Below are 21,685 nucleotides of genomic sequence, written 5' to 3' on the forward strand. Positions count from 1 at the left end.
TGTGCCACACTGTTGTCTCAAATGAGAACTCTGAGAGCACTTTCTGGGATAACAGCGAGATATACTTGGTAAGATTTGGGCAAAAGTGGCTTCAGGCAAAAGTGGCCTATGTAGTTTGGTGCCCAAAGCACCAAAGTTGGAACGGTTATATCATAACGTTTTTTAACCACCTCATATTTAGGGCACATAATAATGGAAATGGAAATACTGGACACTACTGAATAAAAACAGTGACAGAAGCAAACAAAAAGTAAAACTTTTTCAAGCCCCTCCTACATACCTGGCTGTACATGTATCTCAACATGAAGTCCATCAGGAATGACTTTCCTTTTCTAAATGCTCCAGCGACAGACACAGCAACAACCTCCTTGTCCCTGACAGCCTCTGAGAGAAGGATCCGATTTAGTGCAGTTTCATCTAACTCAAAGGAATGGTCATCTTTGACAATGAGGACTTGGACTGGTCCTGCCTTTTTCACTGGCTCCTCCTCTTCTGAGCTCCATTCATATGTCTTTTCTGAAAACCCACCTATTGAATAAAACAGCAATTTGTTTAGCTAATCATCTCAAAACACCAAGAAATGTGTATGTAACTCTCAACTCTCAAACATCTGAAACAGGAGCACAGTGGAATCAGAAATGCTCATTTTGAAGACATATATTAATGTTATTTACACATATTTCAAAAAGATTTACATCTTGTCTTTCTGATCATGTGACTGAATCAAATAGAACTTCGTTTTCAAGAAAGCTCTAAGTAGTGCAGAGATCACTGTCTGCTGAACGAGAAGGAAAATCAAAGCAAAGCACTCTGCTTTTGGAGCAGAGGAAGAAAACGGCCTAGTTCACACTTTCTTCATCCCCTAGAAATAAGTTTAGTTACTCACCTGAAGGATCCTTGCGACACTTTTTAAAGCCAAACATACATAAGAGGAAATGCAAAGAGGTACTCAAAATCACATCCAGTCATATGTCGCATAATGATGTCTCAGTCACCAACAGACCACATACACGACAGTGTTCCCCTGAGATTAGTACCAAAGAGCCTGGTGCGTAGTAGGCTGTACAATCTAGGTGTGTGTAAGTCACTCTGTGATGTTCACACAATGACAAAATCACTTAAGGACACATTTCTTAGAACGTATCCCTGTTGTTAAACGACACACGACTATATTCTCAAAACTGGAAAAAATCTCTAAAGCACCTAGTTCAGCTCCCTGCGACACATGCATCCCATCTACAAAATCTAACATTATACCTTGTAGCAATGGAAGTTACAGATGATTAAATCAGGTAGGGCCAGATTACAGAGGCCCTTCAAATCCATGGCAAGAGAGGTATGGACATTAATTCAGTAAAAAAATAATAAACTTTTGAAAATTACTTTATGTGGGGATCTTACAAAAAAGCTGGGTGACCCCGGGAAATTACTAAATCTCTCAGTTTCTTCATCTGTAAAATGGAAACTGCTAATAGTACCTATTTACTGGCGGTGTTGTAGGGATTAAGGGAGTTACTGCGTGTAAAGTGCTGAGAACAGTGCCTGGCACGTAGTGACCTCATTAAGGTTAGCTATCATCATCACCACCACCTGGGGATCACAGATGGAACCAAGTGTTCCTGGAAAAAGTTTCTGCCTATTTACTAAAAATTTGTGTGTGAGTGTGATTGTGTATGCATATGCATGTTTTCTGAGTTTTCCATTTAATTGTCAGAAATGCTATTTTTGACAGAGGTCAACTTTTAGAACTCATCTTCAATATACAAGAATTTTAGAACCCTAGCTCTTGGCATTTGTGGTGTATTACAAAACAACTCTAATGCATCAAGCGACACGTTCTTATATCCACTGCCCTTGTAATGCAACTTTGTAATGTCCTCCCCCTCTGACTCTGGGGTCAGCCATGTGATTTGCTTTAGCAGAGGTGACACAGCACAGGCTTGAAAAAGCACTTGTGTGTTTCCATTTTGCTCTTTTGCCTGTGCCATTCACCACAAGAACATTCCCAGACTAGTCTGCTGCAGGATGAGACACTCCAGCAGAGGCAAACGGCCCAGTTACAACCAAGCCCCGCAGCAAGCCACCACCCAGCCATGTGAGGGAGCCCAGCCAAGATCCACAGAGATGCCTAACAACTATTTCAACATGGGATCAATAAATGCTTATTGTTCTATGCCCCTGAGGTTTTGTGAGTGTTTATTATTCAGCATAACAGCCAATAAATAACTGATATAGCCTACAACCCCTTCCTTTAGAAAGGCAGTACAGCGCAGGGTTAAAAACACAGGCTCTGGAGCAAGACTGCTGAGGTTTGAATCTAGGCTTCCCCATTTCTTAGCTGAGTTTCCTGAGGCAAGTTGTTTAGCCTCTCTGTGTCTGCCTCATAAGGTTGTGGTGAGTTAACATATGCATGGAACACACACACAACAGTGGCTGGTACATGGTAAATGCTATTAGTATTATTATAGACTTAGAAAACTAAAGCCAAAGATGGAGCTGACCTTGAAAATAAAATGGAATTTCTATATCAGGCAATCTACCATAGATGTTTTCTTGTGTTATTTGTTTATTCCTTTTAATATTACAGCAAGGTATTTATTATTATCTGTATTTTTGACACACGAGGAAATTAAGAATTGGATTAAGTAACTTTCCCAAGAACCCACCCACTAGGAAGTGATATATCCAAGTTCACATAGTAACTGTCAATTTGGGATTAGATCCCAGGTACCTAAACTTTCATCCCAGACCTTTCTACTATAATATTCTGTTTCTTTAGTGGAAACCAACTATTAAACAACACATAAATGAGCTCATTTGCTTTGTATCAGAAGAACAGAAAGTCAAAACACATACCAATTAATTCCTCAGATCAGATATATGGCCTAGCCTCAAATCAACCCTTAGTAATATTAATTTTAAGACAAACTGGCCTCTTAACCTTTCATCTAAATTTTTGAAAATATATTTAAATAGACCTCTTTCATTATGTCTATTTGATAAGCAGTCTTATAATGAGAGAAAAACAAGGCAATCCTATCTCTTGGCATAATTTTAAATGAGGCTTCAGATCACATACTATATCTATATACATTGCTGTTCATCTATAAGGTAGTGCTATTGAAATATTGCAAATCTAACACATAATTCTAGCTCTTCACTAATGGAGACTATGCGGCCTGGGCCTTGCTTGCTCAGCAAAAGCCCACAAGCCCATTACAACCACATGTCCTTCTGGCTCCCTCTGGGCAGGACACCCAGCTGCAGGGACTTGTAACAACCCAGGGCCTGGCCAGCCCAGATCTTACCTTATCTCACTTAAAGAATATCCTGTCTTAAAGAGACAGAGAGCCCCTCCATGTGAGCGACTGTTCCTGGGAACGCCGGTGGTACCAAGGACAGCCTCCTGGCAAGCACATAGGCTTTGTGTCCCCTGCTTATATAGGAAAACCCCTCCTGCCTGCGATTGCGGGTGCACACTGCTGTCCAGCCAGCTGCCATTGGACCTCCCTGCAAGTAACCCCCAAAAAACCTGTATGTCTCGTTCGCTGTCTCCAGGTCTTTTCTTTGGTCTCTCCGCAACTTATCCCGCACTGCTCACCCAGCTGGGCGTGCAGCCAGACAGAGACACACACCAATACTTTCTGAACAACAGTACAAAGCATCTGGAGATAACAGAACCATTGCCTATGGCCAGGAATCAGAGTTGTTCTCTCTGCAAAGTTAAGAAAAATTGATTTTATATTGAAAAGATAATAGCTTCTATATTGCCATATGCTGGAGTCAGAGAGTCTTTGTTTAAATCCCACTTTACAACTTGCATGTATATGAAGTTGTGGAAATTGGCTTACTATCCTCCATCTGAAAAAGGGGATCAAAAATTGTGCCCACGTCAGAGAGGCTTTGTGACGATGAATGAAGTAATGTCATTAAACGAAAACCAAAGAGTCTGTCAAACTGTGTGCTGACCGATGGTGACTGCTATTAATACTGCTATTATTTATTACTACCTATTCAAATTTGATTCCAGTACTGCCAGCCCACCTAATTTCAGCCTCACACAGAGGCCTTTTTGAGGATGACAAGCATACATTTTCTTTGATGAAGACTCTGCCTCTGGGATAGTTATGATCTGAGTACACAACTCAGGGGAATCAGGGACCCCAGATAGACATAATATTTTGGATGGAAAAACATCTTTGGAGCCGAAAACTAGATCATAATTTTCTAGACTGAAATAATTCTCTAAGATTGTTTGCAGCAAATTACATAAATGGAAGAGGCAATCTGAACGGAATTCCTGGGTTGTAATTTTTTCAAATATTCAACTTTACAATACAATGCAAAAAATGTTTTTCTAAGTAGCTGTAACAATTTTTCACTCCCCATCCACTTGCAGCAATTTATTAGACATCCTATTGATCTGTATCCTTTCTGACACTTGGTTTTCTCTGACTTCTTAATTTTTGTCAGTTGCATAGGTATAAAATGGTCTCTCACTGGGGTCTTGATACACATTTCTCTAAATGCTAATGAGGTGAGCACATGCCTTCTGCTCATTTTTCTATCAGGTTGCCTTTTCCTTACTGATGCGTAGTGTTCTTTATATGTTTTAAGGCTAGTCCTTTGTTAGTTATGTGTATGGCAACAATCTTCTGGTTTAGAGCTTGCTTTTTCTTTCCTTAAGCTATTATTGATGAAGAGTAACTCATTTAATGTAATAGATTTTATTATTAATTTATTTTATGATTAGCATTTTGTATGTCATATTTAAGAAATTATTCCTGACATAAGATATGAAAGGCATTCATATATATCCTTTTAGTTTTTAAGTTTTGCTTGAGATATTTAAGTTCTTAATCCATCAGTAGTTGATATTTGTACAAGAAGACAGAAATCCAATTTGACTTTTTCTGTATAAGTACCAAAATTTCCATTTATCAAAGCCCCATCTTCCAAGTGGTCTGCCACGTGATCTTTGTCATAAATAAGAGTTATACACACATGTATATACACATTCGTTGTTGTTAGCGACCCTATGGACAGCAGAGGGGAACCCTGTCCGGTCTTTTTGTGCCATTCTCTCACCTTCCAGCACTCTATCAGACAATGCTCCACTGCTGTTCATAGGATTTTCATGGCCAATTTTTTCAGAAGCGGGTGGCCAGGTCCTTTTTCCTAATCTGTCTAGTCTGGAAGCTCCACTGAAACCTGTCCACCATGGGTGACCCTGCTGGTATTTGAAATCCCAGTGGCATAGCTTTCAGCTTCACAGCAGCACACAGCTGCCACAGTATGAGAACTGACAGACAGGTGGTGTGGTGCCCTGACCGGGAAACAAACCTGGGTCACGTGGTGCGAGTTCCAAATCGTAACCACTAAATCAGCAGGGCTGGCTATTGTCTGCATATACACACTCACATATGTTATATGTGTATATTCATGTTTTATATGTATACATATTTTAGATATATGTATATTGTAATACATATATGTACGTATATAATGTATGTATGTATATATGTATAACTTGGTTTCTGAGCTCTCAATTCTAATCCATTCACCAATTTGTCTATATCAGTACACTATCTTAAGCAAAATAGCTTTATAAAAAGTTATCACATACAGTATGGCCAGCCTCTCTTATTCTAATTATTATTAGTCTTCGCTATTTTGACTCTTTCCATATAAATATCAGAATCAATATGTTAGTTGAATTTTTTGAAGTTACATTAAATATTTATAGACCAATTTGGAAGGCATCAATACTGTTATGTACTGTCTTCCAATCCATAAACAGAAGATATCTCTCCATCTATTTTTGGCCTTTAATCCCCTTTAACATAGTTTTTATAATTTGCGGTGGTGGGGAGAGGAGGTTTGTTACATTTATTGCTAATATCTTAGTTTTTGTTGTTAACTATAACTGGTTTCTTTGTTGTTGTTTTAATAATGTTTTATAATTGTTGCTTGGCTAAAGAAATGTAATTGACCTTAAAATATTAATCTCATATGGGAACACTTGTTAAACTATTATTTCCTGTAAACTTTGTGTAGATACTTTTGAGTTTCTTTAACGTAGAAATAGAAATAATTTCCACAAATAACGACAGTTTTATTTCCACCTTTTTAATCCTTATGTATTTCTTTTCTCTTACTTCTATTATTGGACATTCAATATAATGCTGAATGGAAGTAACAGTGGACATAATTTCTGATGTCAGTGGGCACAACTTCCTGATGTGAATGTTTCCAATATTTGAGGGCATATTTGTCATAGATTGGTCTGGTTTGGTACATACACTTTATCTTATCAGATTAAGGAAGTTCTCTTCTACTTCTAGTTTACTATGAGGTTTTAAAAATCATAAATGGGAAATGAGTTTCATCAAATGTCTTTTCTGCTTCTACTGACACGATGTTTTTCACCTCTAATCTGTTAATGTAGTGAGTAATGTATCTTTGCATTTTTGTATGAATCTAACATTCTCAGGGTGCAGTATCTTATTTATATATTTTTGGATTCAGTTTGCTAAAATTTTGTTTAGGAATCGGGCATCTATATTCATAATGAGTTGAGTCTGTGATTTTCCTTTCTCATTTTGTCTTTGGCTGGTTTTATTATCAAAGTTACATTTGCTTTATAAAATGAATTAGCAAATTCTTCCTTTTCTATCCTCAGAAAGAGTTTGTACTAAAATATTAGAGTGAATAGTTCTTTGAAATTTTGGTAGAACTTGCCTGTAAAACTGTCTGTGCCTAATGTTTTCTTTGTGAGATGATTCTTAACTGCTACCTCAATTTCATTAATACTTATGATGCTATAGTTACATTAGTACTGAAAAGGTTTTGCATTCCTTCTTGAGAAACTTTTAATACATTGTATTTTTCTAGGAATTTTTCTCCATTTTCTAAAATTCCAGACAAAAAGTAAGTAAAGATATAGAAGATTTGAACGGTATTATTAGCCAAGCTGATTGCTCTGACAACTAATAATTGCAGAATCACACATTCTTTTAAAGTTCATATGGGACATTTACCAAAGAGATCATGTACTGGTTCATAAATCAGATCTCATCAAACTTCAAAGTATTAAAATAATGCAAAATATGTTCTCTGACAATATAGAAATTAAACTAGAATTCAATAAACAAGAAGATATTTAGAAAATTCCTACGTGTTTGTATATTAAGCAATAAATTTCTAAATAATCTATGGGCAAAAAAAGAAATCATAATGGAAATTAGCAAATGTTGTAAACTAAATGATCTAATGAATGTTCTGATCCAGTCATCAATTTGTCTACCTACAAACTGAGGCAGCAATACTATACAATCTTAAAATAGCTTTATGAAAAGATGTTATATAGAGCAGGGCAAGCAGTCTTATCTTCTAATTATTATTGATCTTGCTATTTTGACTCGTCTCACATAAACAATTAGAAACAATATGTTAGCATGTAGTATCTTATTCGACAGAAATACTGAAAATATAACATACCAGAAATTGCTTAGAGGAAATTTACACATTGAAATGCATTTACTAGAAAAGACATTTGAAAAATCATAATCTAATATCCATCTCAAGAAGTGAGAAAAAGAACAGCAAATTAAATGCAAAGAAATGAAAAGGTAGGAAATAATAAAGATCATATCAGAAATCAATGAACTAGAAATAGAGAAGATCAACAAGGTTAATTTAATAATCTATGCTTAATCAAAGAAAACAGAAGAGAAAAAACCACAAAATTACCAATACTAGACATGAAAAAGGGATATCACTGTAGATCCTACAGATATTTAAAAGATAATGAGGATATTATGAATAATTTTATGCCAATAAATCTTATAATTTTGATGAAATGGACAAATTCAAAGAAAAACACCATTTATAAAAAAACAAGAATAAATAGAAAATATGAACTATCTTATATTTTTAAAATAAGTTAAATTCATACTTTAAAGCCTTTATGGAAAAAAAGCAAACAGAAACAATTTCAGGCTCAGTTGTTCTCCCCGGTGAATTCTTCCAAATATTTAGAGAAAAAATAACAGCCACCTTCCACCAACTCCTCTAGAGAACAGAAAATGAGGGATCATTCTCAACTTATTTTATGATATCAGAATAACTCTGATACCAAACACTGACAAGGACATTTCAAAAAGGACAACTAAAGGCCAGTGTCCCTCAAAAAGACAAATTCAAAAGTTCAAAAGTTTTAAAAAATACATAGCAAATCAAATCCAGAGATAAAAAATATAATACATCACAACTACATGGTGTTTATTATAGGAATTCAAGGTAAGTTTAACATTCAAAAGTCAATTAAGGAGCTGGCCCCGTGGCTGAGTCATGAAGTTCACGCATTCTGCTTTGGTGGCCCAGGGTTCGGGCCGGTTCGGATCCTGGGCGTGGACCCAGCACCACTCATCAAACCATGCTGAGGTGGCATCATATGTAGAATAACTAGAGGGACAACTGGAATATACAACTATTGGGGGGCTTTGGGGAGAAGAAGGAAAAAGAAAAGAGAAGATTGGCAATAGATGTTAGCTCAGGGCCAATCTTTTTTAAAAAAAGTCAATTAATGTAACTGACTACATTAAATAAAAGAGAAAAACATGATAATTTCAATAGATGCATAAAAGCATGTATGAAAATGCAACACTCATTTCTGATTAAAAAAAGACTCTCAGCAAATTAGGAATAAAAGGAAAATTCCTTGATTTGATAAATGGTATCTACAAATACAGCTAATATTATACTTACTGTTGAAACGCTGAAAGTTTTCCCTGAAATCAGGAATCTGACATGGATATCAACTATCACTACTTCTAATCAGCATTATACTGGAAGTCTTAGCAAGTGCAATAAGGCAAGAAAAATAAATAAAAAGTAAAATGGCAACAAGAAATCAAATATCATTATCCACAGATGACAGGATTGTGTACATAGAAAATCCAAAAGAATACACAGATGAGAGTGAATTTAGCAAAGCTTCTGGATACGAGCTTGATTTTTAAATTTTATTTTATTTTTGTATTCTTGCAACAAACAATCACAAAATGAAATTTCAAAAAACACCAATATATAGTCAATCGATTTTTTCTTGGTCAATTTTTTGGTAAGAGTTTAACTGGGATATAATTCACCCATTTAACATCAAACTCCATTTGATGGATTTTAGTATAGTTGCAGAGTTGTGTAACCATCACTATGATTAGTTTTATGACATTTTGATCACCCCCAAAAATATCCATACCCTTTAGCAGTCATTCTCCCTTACCCACCTCTAGCCCTGCGCAATCACTAGTTTTACTAGAGGTTTGCCTGTTCTGGACATTTAATGTAAATGGAATCATAAAACATGCAGTCTTTTCTGACTGTCTTCTTTCACTTAGCATAAAGTTCATCCATGTTGTAGTATGTATTGGCACTTCATTCCTCTTATGGCCAAATAATATTCTATTTTATGGACATATCACATTTTGTTTATCTGTTCATCAGTTGAGAGGCATTTGGGTTGTTTCCACTTTTAGGTAATAATGAATAAAGCTGTTGTGAACATTTATGTACAAGTTTTTCTATTGATGTATGTTTTCATTTCTCTTGGATGGTCAACTGATTTGTGACAAAGGTGCTAAAGCAATTCAATGGAGAAAGAAGAGTCTTCACAACAAATGGTGCTGGAACAATTGGATATCTGTACACAAAAAAATAAACCTCAATATATCACACTCTATATAAAATATTAACTCAAAATGGATCATAAATCTAAAGGTAAAACCTAAAACTATAAAATGCTTGGAAGAAAACACAGAAGAAAGTCTTTATGACCTTGGATTAGGCAATGCTTTCCTAGATATAATGCTTAAAGCATGACCCATTGTCTTAGTCTGTTTGGGCTGCTATAACAAAATACCCACAGACTGGGTAGCTGGTAAACAACAGAAATTTATTTTTCACAGTTCTGGAGGCTGGAAGTCCAAGATCAGGGTGCCACCCTGGTCAGGTAAGGACCCTCTCCCAAATCACAGACTCCTCACATGGTGGAAGGGGCTAGGGAGTTCTGTGGGGTCTCTTTATAAAAGAACTAATCCCATTAATGAGGGCTCTACTCTCTTGACCTAAGCACTTCCCAAAGGCCTCATTAATTGGGCATTAGGATTTCGACAGATGAATTTTGGGGAGACACAAACGTTCAGACCATAGCACCCATAAAAAAAGTATAAATTAGACTTCACCAAATTAAGAACATCTACTCTTTAAAAGACATGTTAAAACAATGAAAAGATAAGCCATAGACTTGGAAAAAATACTTGCCTATCATATATCTGATAAAGGATTTGTATAAAGAATTTATAAAGAACTCTCAAAACTCGATAATAATGAAATAAATAACCCAATTAAAAAATGAGTAAAAGATTTGACTCAACACTTCACCAAGGAAAATACATGGATGAAAAATAAACACATGAATTTTACTGTATACATATATATTATACCTTAATTTTTTTAATAATAAAAATACCATTTAGATATCATTATAAACCTGATAGATCTAGTAATACATCTAAGTGATATGCTGGTAAATATTTAACAACCAGCTCTTAGCAGAGGGTAGGTGTGGAAAAAATCCTGATTTGCAGCATTTGCCAATTTTTGTGATATAAATACTACTACAATGGCCCATTTCAACCTACGAATGTGACTCACTGAATGTGCAGCTGGGAGAGATGCACCTGATCAGCTCTCATGAACCAGTATGAGCTGCCTCCGATGCACCACTGAAATCCAATGAAAGATATTTAAGAATTCTACAGAAAAATACCAAACATAACTGAAAGAAGTATACATATGTTCTCAGACTAGAAGACTATATAAATCAATACTTTCCATTGATCCATAGATTGGTTATAATACCAATCAAATTCTCAGCAATCTCTCTTGTACAAATTAACAAATTTATTTCAATCTTGTAATAATCCTTCTTATACAGATTAACAAGCTCACATGGAAAGGCAGAGAGCCAAGAATAACAAAGACAATCCTAAAGAAGACGAGAGTTGGGGGATTTACACTAACAGACACCCATAGATATTTAAAATCTACAGTAATTAAGACAAGTGACATTGTCACAGGACAGACAAGTAGACAAACAGACAAGACTAGAGATTTCAGAAACAGATCTACACATACATAATCACCTGACTTACAACAAATGTGCCACTGCAATAAATGAAGAAAGGATGATCTTTTCAATAAATGATGCTAAGTCAACTGGATATTCATGTGGGGGAAAAGATGAACCTTCACCCCTAGCTCTCACCATAAATAAAAATCGATTCTGAATAAATCTTAGACCTAAATGTGAAATAGGAAAAGGGGGCAAAGGACACAAACAAGCAACTGACAAAAAACACAATACCAAATGGTTCCACAAATATGGAAAGATATTCATTCTCATGCAAATAAAAAATGAAAAAATATACTAATATTTTGTTTATATATCAAATTTACAAAGATCAGAAGTGTGATATTTCCTTTCATTGGTCAGGATGTGAATCTGTATCCCCGGGCACTGCAGGTGGGAATTAAAATGGATATAGCATCTTTGCGCAGCAATTTGACAAATAATTATCAAAAATACAAATGCACATACTTCCTAACCCAGCAATGCTATTTCAAATAATTCACCCTGCAGATATACTCATATACATCCAAAATACCAGAAGCACTATAAATGCCCATCAACAGGGGCTGACTAATAAACTATTGTTCATCAATTATGAAATATAAGGTAGAATAAGAAAGTTCATTTGAAACAACTGCCAAAATATATTACAAAAAATAACTCAAGGTAGAAAACAGTGTGTATAGTATGCTATTACTGGGAAAAAAGCACGTAGGAGAGTATGTTTGGCATGTTTGAGGAACAGCAAGGAGTATAGTACAGATGGAGCAAGTTCAGAAGGTTACAAGGGGCCAGATCAGGCAGAGCAAGACACACACGGATCTGAAAGGATTGGGACAGAGTGGAAATCGGGAGTGAGAGGAGGAGGAAAGACTTCAATGGGTGTTTGTATATGATTACATACTCTGCCTTTGTATACAGCTGTGGATGAGATAGACAACTCTGAACTTTTAACTTATGTGTTCAAGGCCTTTGAAGAGTTACATATGGACTTAACGAAGAGGAGAAAGATTATATATTAAGTGTGACATAAGTATACTGTAAAACAAAACAAGTATCTGAGTCACGACTACATAACGGTGAGAGGGTCTTCGGAAGAAGTCTCATTACAATGTAGGCAAAACACTATATTAAATATTCCTTTTTGGTAAGGAAACTTTTAAAAATACGGAAATAACTTGTTATTAAATAGTACAATGAATGATAGGATAGAATGAATCTGTGGAATATTTATAAATTTATAGTTATTAGTTTGTATCTCATCTAGCTAAAAAAGGCTTCCTATCTGAAACCTGTCATTACCATCAATCTATACATATATTTATGGTTATCAACATTTACAGATAAAAATATTTAGATAAGAGACAGCCCAGATATCTATCAACTGATAAAAGGACAAACAAAGGGCCAGCCCCGTCGCCAAGTCACGGTTAAGTCCATGCGCTCCGCTTCGGTGGCCCAGGGTTTTGCCAGTTCAGATCCTGAGCACAGACTCAGCATTGCTCATCAGACCATGCTGAGGGGGTGTCCCACATAGCACAACCAGAAGGACCTGCAACTAGAATGTACAACTATGTACTGGGAGGATTTGGGGAGAAGAAGAAAAAAAAAACAAAAGAAGAAGATTGGCAACAGATGTTAGCTCAGGTGCCAATCTAAAAAAAAATAGATAAAATATGAAATATTACTTAGCAATAAAAAGAAATGCAGAATACATGCTACAACATGGATGAATGTTGAAAACAAAATGTTAAATGAAAGAAGTCAGTCACAAAAGATCACATACTATATGATTCCATTTATATGAAATTCTAGAATATGCAAATCTATAGAGACAAAAAGTAGAGTAGTGGTTGCCTAGGAGTGGTGAGTGAGAGAGGATTAGGAGGTGATGGCTAACAGGCACAAATTTTCTTTTTGGGGCTAATGAAATGTTCTTAAATTGTGGTAATGAATGCACACTCTGAATACACAAAAAGCCATTGAACTGTACACTTTAAATGGGTGAATTATGTATGGTATATGAATTATATCTCAACAAAGCTGTTAAAAAAACTATTTGGAAAAACTTCAGTTTCTGTACAAAAGGTCAAAATTGAAAATACAGGCTAAAAATATCTGGAGAGCAGAGACTGTCTTACTTATGTTTATATTTCTTGAAAACTGAGAAGCTCACATAGTAAGCACTCAATAAATATTTACATGAATTTAATATAAAATAACTCTGAAAAGGTAGTAGAACACATAGTATTATTAAGAACAAATGTTACATGCGTCATTCATTATTCATAACTATATTCTATCTAAACAATAAATATTATCCTTGTTATAAAAGAATCCAAAAATCCTTTGGAATGTGCGCCAAGTTTCTTTAGCACCAGATTTCTACCTTCTTCTTTTTTGTTGTTGTTGTTGTTGAAGATGATTCACCTGAGTGAACATCTGTGCCACTTTTCCTCTCTTTTGTATGTGGGATGCCACCCCAACATAGATGAAGAGTGGTGTAGGTCCACTCCTAGGATCTGAACCTGTGAACCTGGGCCATGAAAGCGGAGCATGCTGAGCTTAACCATTATGCCAAGGGGCCAACCCCAGATTTCTACTTTCTTAAATATGTTTTGCTAAACTAAACTTAGTTTCAATTCCCTGAGCACTATGAAAATCTTTAAAAAGGGGAAGAAGCAGAAAACAGCCAAACCAGAGGAGAATTAGCATTTTACTATGGGTGATACAAATGTATGGCTCACAAGGAGAAAACTAAAAACTGTATATCATTTTGCCTTTTTACATACTGGACCTTGTATTTAGTTAAGGAGGTTTTGGGGACTTTTCCATTCTATGTGGTATGCTAAATCACTGGAAGTTGCACTCAGCTACTGAATTAGATATGTTGAAAGGGAATCTTCAAACATTTAAAAGGTGGAGAACAATCAATTTAATATACTGGAAATTCCGTGGGTACGTATTTCTAATTTTCTTAACTGTAAACTTTGTAAAAAACCTATAGTTCATCTTTCCAGCAAAAGTTAAACCTCAAGAGATGAACTCTGAGTATACTGGAGCCATTACAGAGAAAAGACACAGTACCTAAGAAACTATCTCTTGGCAACTGAAATGAAATATTATTTCTTCTTAAACAATTACATCTCTTTCTAACAGTATATCTTGAAGAATGACAGAAAAAACATTTATCTGAATGAGCAACTAAGAATGACTTCCAAAATAACAGCCAAAGGGAGTTTAAACAGAAAGGGACAAGTGGAGTTGAGGCAACAAAACCAAAATATTAAATCATGAAAATGAACCTTATGAATGTTTGAGCAAGAGCTGAGATAAGAGTTACAATGAGATGGTTACATATAACAGGCCTCAAAACACTACAGACTCTACAATACCCTGAGGAAGAGGGTCGAAGGAAAGCAGGTCCTACAACTTCAGAGCCTTGGGAGAGGTAAGCAAATTATTGAACAAACTGTTTATTTATATTGAATACAAAAGCATTCCATAAATTATTCAATGGATGCCTCTAGAAGAAAAATACCATCGTGATTAAGGCACTATGTGTGTGCAATATAAATATAAATAAATGAAATACATGAAATATATGAAAAAAAACTCAATAGAAAGATAAGTAACTAATAAAAACATGAAATACTAATGGTTAGTAGACATATGAGGAAAAGTTCAGTCTTACTAGTAATTAAAGAAATGCTAATTAAAAAGAGATAACTTTTTGGCTATCATAACTTGCAAAGGTTAAAAAAATACATACACTCAGAGTTGGAAGCATTCAAAACATTACAAAATATACATATCCTTTAATGAAACAATTCCATTTCTAGGAATTTATCCTAAGAAAATTATCAGGACTGTGCATATGTATTTATCTACATAAAGGTTCATTACAGCATTATCTATATAGTGATAAACTGGAAACAATCTAAATGCCTAACTGTAGAATACTGTAAATAAATTATGTCACAGCTATAGTATGCAAAATATGGAGTCATTTGAAATCATGTTATAGAAAAATAATTTATCATAAGAAAATATGTTCACATATTTTAAGGAAACAGGCAGATGGAAGTGTAATTCCCATTAAGGAAAACAAACAAACACACATGTATTTATAGTCACTGAAAAAAGTCAAGTTTAGAAGTATTTGGTTTCTAAGGAATTGTCTGATCCTTTAATCATCTTTCAGTCAGCTATTTCAAATGGTTATTCTTTCTGCTGAATATTGCTTATGTCATGCTCAGGTCTACCTCCACCGTTCTAAGCTCTTCTCTAGATTGCACAGACTGGAAGTGTGCAAACTACAGTGCTACAATTTTTATAATCTCTTCTTAGCAGAATTCTGGTTTAGATTTTGCCCTTGAAAGGCGCTCATGACATTTGGGAGAGAGAGTAAAGGAAAAACCTGTATTGTGTTCTAACAGAATAGATAGATATATGACCAGATAGTACCCATGAGGCTTGAAGCACAAGCCAAAGGTATGGAACTGTGCCAATTCATGGACAGTAGCTAACATTTTGGCCAGATGGTCAAGTACTTTGGAGGATTATGTGCCTGGACCTTAGGAATGGGCACAGAGTGAAGGTATATTTGGTCCCATGTGAATTCTCACCAAAGGGTATTCACTGCAGAGGAGGCTCTCGAAAATCAGATGGACAAGATGACTCATTTGTGGATATCATCAGCCTCCTACTCCAGTCACTCCTGCTCAGTAGATCCACAAACTAAATCAGCAAAAGAAATATGAAGCATCATATTAATATCAGACAAAATAGACTTTCGGGCAAAAAGCATTACTCAAGCTAACGAGGCTCACTACATAAAAGTAAAAGGCTCAATTCATCAGGAAGATGTAACAAGCCCACATTTGTGTTCACCTAACCAACAACACAGCTTGAGAGTCCATAAGCAAAGCTTGACAGAATATCACGGGGAAATGGACAAATCCACTATGTTTTAAAATATCTCTCAGAATTTTAAAGTATCTACCAGATACCAGTATCTGGTAGATTAACCAGTCGGAAATCAGAGTATGGAAGATACGAACAGTACATTTAATAAGCTTGAGCTAATGAACATATTATAGCATACTGCATCAAAAATTAGAAAACATAAAACACTTTTCAAGCTCATAAAAAGCTTTTCAATTTGCTTCTCAAGCAAATAAAGGAATATTTATAAAAATTAAACATGCACTAGAACATAAAGCAACTTTCAACAAAGTTCACAGCATGGGTATTCTATAAACATGAACTACTCAATATTAGCCACTAGCCACATGTGGTTATCTAATTAAAATTAAATAAAATTAAGTATTTGGTCCTCATTCTCACTAGCCATAATTTAAGTGCTCAAAAGATACATATGACTGGTGGCTATCATATTGGACAGTATAGATACAGAACATTTCCATCACCATAGAAAGTGGTGCTCCTATACAACAAACACTCTGAGTAAAATAAAACTAAATATGAAATCAATAACAAAAATATAATTTATAAAGTATGGATTAAATAATCCATACTTACTATATATCCACAGGTAAAGGAAGAAATCATCATGAACAATTAAAATACTGAAAACTGAATGAGAATGAATCCACTACATATCAACATATTACAGGATACAGCAAAACTGATATTTAGAGAAAACCTATATCCCTAAATACATATACTAGAAAAAGAAGACAAGCTGCAAATTAACAAACTCAGTACTCAACTTTTTAAGCTAAAAGCAGAATACAGAATGAAACCAAAGACAAGAAGGAAATAATAGAGAGGTACAGAAATTAAGTAAATATAAAAGAAAGAAAAAAAGGAGAGATTAAACAAAAGAACATATAATAAGGAAGACAGAAATAAACAAAATTAAGCTGAGAAAATTAAGAACAATCTTATGCCAAGCTGATGAAATGGACAGACTCCAAGAAAAATATACATTACTAAAACCAACTCAAGAATAAATAGAAAGCTTTAATTGTTTTATATCGCATATAGAAGTTGAATCAATAGTTAAAAATCTTACTATAAAGAAAACAGCAGGTCCAGATGGTTTAATAGACTAGTTTTCTCAAAACTGGATCATTCTGATCTTACATAAAGTCTTCCAGAGAACAGAAAAGAAAACAAGAAATGTCCCCCACTCATCCTACAGAGGTAATATTACCTTCATACCAAAGTTAGACAAGGAAAACATAAAGAGGGAAAATTAGTTGTAAACATGCTTGTAAATATCTTTAAAAGATTAGTAAATCCAGCAATGTATTAAAAAAGGTTGTACAGTATGCATAGCCTGGGTTTATCCTGGGAATGCAAGATCACTTCAACATAGAAGATCTTTTAATGTAATTAAATATATTAACAAATTAAAGAATAAAAACCATATGATTATTTCAATAAATACAGAAAAAGCATTCATTATAACTCAATACCCAGTGATAATTTTTTAAAAACTATTATTTAGGAATAAAGGAGAACATTCTTAATCTGATTAAGTAAGACAAGAAGAAGATATAAAAGATAAAGATTAAAAAGGAATGAATAAAACAGTCATTATTATAGGTGATTTTTTTTTATGTAGAAAATCCTAAAAAATCAAAAGGCAATTTATTAGAATTAATAAGAGAGCTTAGCAAAGTTGCTAGATAGAAGATAAATACGTAAAAGTCAATTGCATTTTTATATACTATTAATAGCCAATAAAAACATAATCGGGAAAAAATCATAGCAACAAAAAAATATAAGAAACATAAGAATAAATCTAACAAACAATAGGCAGGCCCTTCAAGGAGTTTTTAACCTATTGAAAGACATCAAGAAACAAAACCTAAATAAGTGAAGGAATATACCATGTACTAGGATAGGAATATTCAATATAATAAAAATTTTGATTCTATCAAATTAATCTACACATTGCATGCAGTTTTAACTTTCTAATCCCAACTAAACTTTGTAAAGAACTAGACAATCTGAGTCTAAAATTTTATATGAGAGCAAAAAGCCAAAAATAAAGAATAGTTCAAAACACCTCTAAACAAGAACACAATAGAACAATCTGCTCTACCATATATGAAGACACTATGAAACTAAAGCAATTAAAACAGTGTCAAAATATTGACACAGGGATAGACAAGTAGAACTGCAACAGAACAAGAAGCCCAGAACAGATCCACACATATTCAGAAATAATATCTGACAGTACAATTTGGAGATCAATGGGGAAAGGGTGGATTATTCAATAACGGGTCTGGGATGCTTGGTTATTCATATGGAAAAAAATTCAAAGGGATTTCTACATCACATTATCCATAAAAATAAAATCCAAATGGTTCTTGAACTTAAAATGAAGTGGAGGAGAGGATTTGGGGAAGACTGCAGAAAAGAAAGTACCAGGAATCTGTTTCTCTATCTAGACAACAATTGCATTGGTGGAATCTATCTGGTCTAACTATTGGAACTCTGGAGTCTACTAAAGGCTTATGACTTCCAAGGGAAACTTGGACAGTCACTTGTGGTTAATTTCAATCAATTCCAGCTCTTAGGTCAGCAGCAGCTACTGATCCCCCACCCTTCAGCCCTACGGCAGGCAACTATGCATGTGGTCCCGGAGCAGCTTGCACACAGCTTGCAGGAGCCAGGGTGGGCAATAAGGACCTTGTCCGCCAAAAATTGGGGATCTGTGTTCCTACTGCTGACTGCTGCTTCTGATCACAGAGGTGCAGACACAGTCACTGTTGCACACCCCCATTGTTGAATGCCCTTCCCCTATGGCTGAAGTGACTTGCTGGAGATTTAAAAAGCCAGTAGCTTTCTCTCCCCTTCAGTTTCTCTTTTTCCCCTTTTGGGAGTCAAACATTAAAGACTAGGATATTCAAAAGCAACTGCATATACAGGGGAAATCAGAAACTCACCACACATGCCCAGGGAAAGGCACAAGCTCTCAAGAGACCTGAGAAGACCTCAAGTTTATACCTCAGGCTGAGCCTCAGCATGAAGACAGCCTACAACTATTAAAAAAATCAAAACAAAAACCTCCCAAACCAGCAAATCCTGGGGAAGGAGGAGAATCTGACTTTCAGAGATACCACATTATTAGATTCAAATGTCCAGTTTTCAACAACAACAAAAAATCACAAGGCATAGAAAGAAACAGGAATGTATGGCCCATTCTAAGGGAAAAAATAAACCAACAGAAACTGCCCCAGAGAAAGGCTAGATGGCAGACCTATTAGACAAAGACTTTAAAACAACTGTCTTAAAGAGGCTCCAGGAACTAAAGGAAAGTGTGGAGAAAGTCAAGAAAACAATGTATAAAGAAAATGGAAATATCACTAAAGAGACAGGAGACTTTTTAAAAAAGAAACCAAAAAGAAATTTTACAGCTGAAAAGTACAATAACTTAACTGAAAAATTCACTAGAGGAATTCAAAGGAATATCTGAGCAGATAGAAGAAAGAACCAGCAGGAGCTGGCTCTGTGACCGAGTGGTTAAGTTTGCACACTCCACTTGGGCAGCCCAGGGTTTCACCGGTTTGAATCCTGGGCACCGACATGGCACTGCTCATCAAGCCATGCTGAGGTGGCATCCCACATGCCACAACTAAAAATACACAACTATGTACCAGGGGGGCTTTGGGGAGAAAAAAGGAAAATAAAATCTTAAAAAATAAAAAATCAAAATAAAACCATAAAAGAACAATTTTGGCAAGGATGTAGAGAAATTGCAACCCTTGTGCACTGTGGTGGGAATGTAAAATTGTACAGCTATTGTGGAATACAGTATGGTAGTTCCTCAAAAAATTAAAAATAGGGGCCAGCCCCATGGCCGAGCGGTTAAGTTTGCACGCTCCGCTGCAGCAGCCCAGGGTTTGGCTGGTTCCGATCCTGGGCGCGGACATGGCACCACTCATCAGGCCACGGTGAAGTGGCGTCCCATGTGCCACAACTGGAAGGACGCACAACTAGAATATACAACTGTGTACTGGGGGGATTTGGGGAGAAAAAAATAATAAAAATAATAAATAATAAAATTAAAAAAACAAAAAAATTAAAAATAGAATTACCATACGATTCAGCAATTCCACTTCAAGGTATATACCCAAAGAATTAAAATTAGGGTTTTAGAGATACTTGTACACCCATGTTCGTAACAGCATTATTTACAATTGCTAAAACAAGGAAGCGACCCAAGTATTTATTGACAGATGAATGGATAAGCAAAAGCTGGTATCCATGTACAATGGAATATTATTCAGCCTTAAGAGGGAAGAAAATTCTGACATATGCTACGACATGGATGAACCTTGAGGGCATTATGTTAAGTGAAATAAGACAGTCATAAGAAGACAAATACTGTATCATTCCACTTATATGAGAATGTTAAAGTAGTCCACATGATAGAGAGAGAAAGTAGAATGGTGGTTGCCAGGGGCTGAGGGGTAGGAAGGAATGGGGAGCTGGAGTCTAATGGGGACAGATGTTTTGCAGGATGAAAAGAGTTCTGGATGGCAGTGATGGTTGTCCAACAACATGGATGTACTTAATACCACTGAACTGTACACTTAAAAATGACTAAGATGGTAAATTTTATGTGTATCTTAACACAATAAGAAAACGAGAAAAAAAGAGATGCAAAACTTTAAAACCAAATATTATAGGAGAATATTTTATAACGCTGAGGTAGGGGGAGATTTCTTAAAATACAAAGAGTACAGAACAAAGGAAAATATTGACTACTTTTAAATATAAAACTTTTGTTTATTAAAATATACCATCAAGAGAGCAAAGTCAAATCACAAAGTGGCAAAAGATACATATAAGACAAATAACCAAAAAAGGACTTATATCAAAACAAAGAATTTGTACAAAGCAGGAAGAAAAATATAACCTAATAAAATATCTGCAAAGGGCCAACAGCACAGAGTAGGAAATATGAATGGCTAATAAATATATGAAAATGTACTCACATCTCTTTGGTAATCAGTAAAACGTGGATTTAAACCACAATGAGATATCATTCCACACCTATTATAATACCAGGTGTGGGTGAAGATGTGGAGGGAACAAAATATTCTGTGGAAAAATACATACCCTAGATTCCATTTATATTAGGTTCTTACAATTGTGAAACTAAATAATATTATTTTATATATATAATATTAAATATAGACATTTTATAAATATATATAAACGATCAAGAAATGAGAAACACCAAATTTATGAAACCAAAGTTTATCTTTGGCAAGGAGTAAGGAGAGGCTGCCATTAAGGAGAGGCCCAAAAGCAGTGTCAAAATATTGATCAAGTTATATTTCTTAGGCTGAGGAGGGGGATACAGGTGCTCATTATTATTCTTTTTAAACCAAGCATCCATATTTTATATGTTCTTTTGTATATAGACATTTTTCATAATAAAATTTTTATGTAAAAGAGGAAGAGGCTCCAAATTTTAAAATACTCCCAATTTTTTTATGACTA

The 21,685-nt window shown here is 35.0% G+C and overlaps 1 protein-coding gene across 4 annotated transcripts in view; it reads right to left on the minus strand.

Moving 5' to 3' along the window:
• The window catches only part of ATL1 (atlastin GTPase 1), an 84,390-nt gene that overhangs the window by 36,782 nt on the left and 25,923 nt on the right, over positions 1 to 21,685 (minus strand). For 3 of the 4 annotated variants that reach the window (XM_046654765.1, XM_046654766.1, XM_046654767.1), the window contains one exon: positions 281 to 528. In XM_046654765.1, coding sequence (XP_046510721.1) covers positions 281 to 528 — 248 coding nt within the window. Of the gene's footprint in view, positions 1 to 280; positions 529 to 15,822; positions 15,935 to 21,685 lie in introns of all 4 variants that reach the window. The other variant, XM_046654769.1, reaches the window with a different exon arrangement.

The sequence above is a fragment of the Equus quagga genome, chromosome 2, assembly GCF_021613505.1.
Source record: "Equus quagga isolate Etosha38 chromosome 2, UCLA_HA_Equagga_1.0, whole genome shotgun sequence".
Lineage (NCBI taxonomy): Eukaryota > Metazoa > Chordata > Mammalia > Perissodactyla > Equidae > Equus > Equus quagga.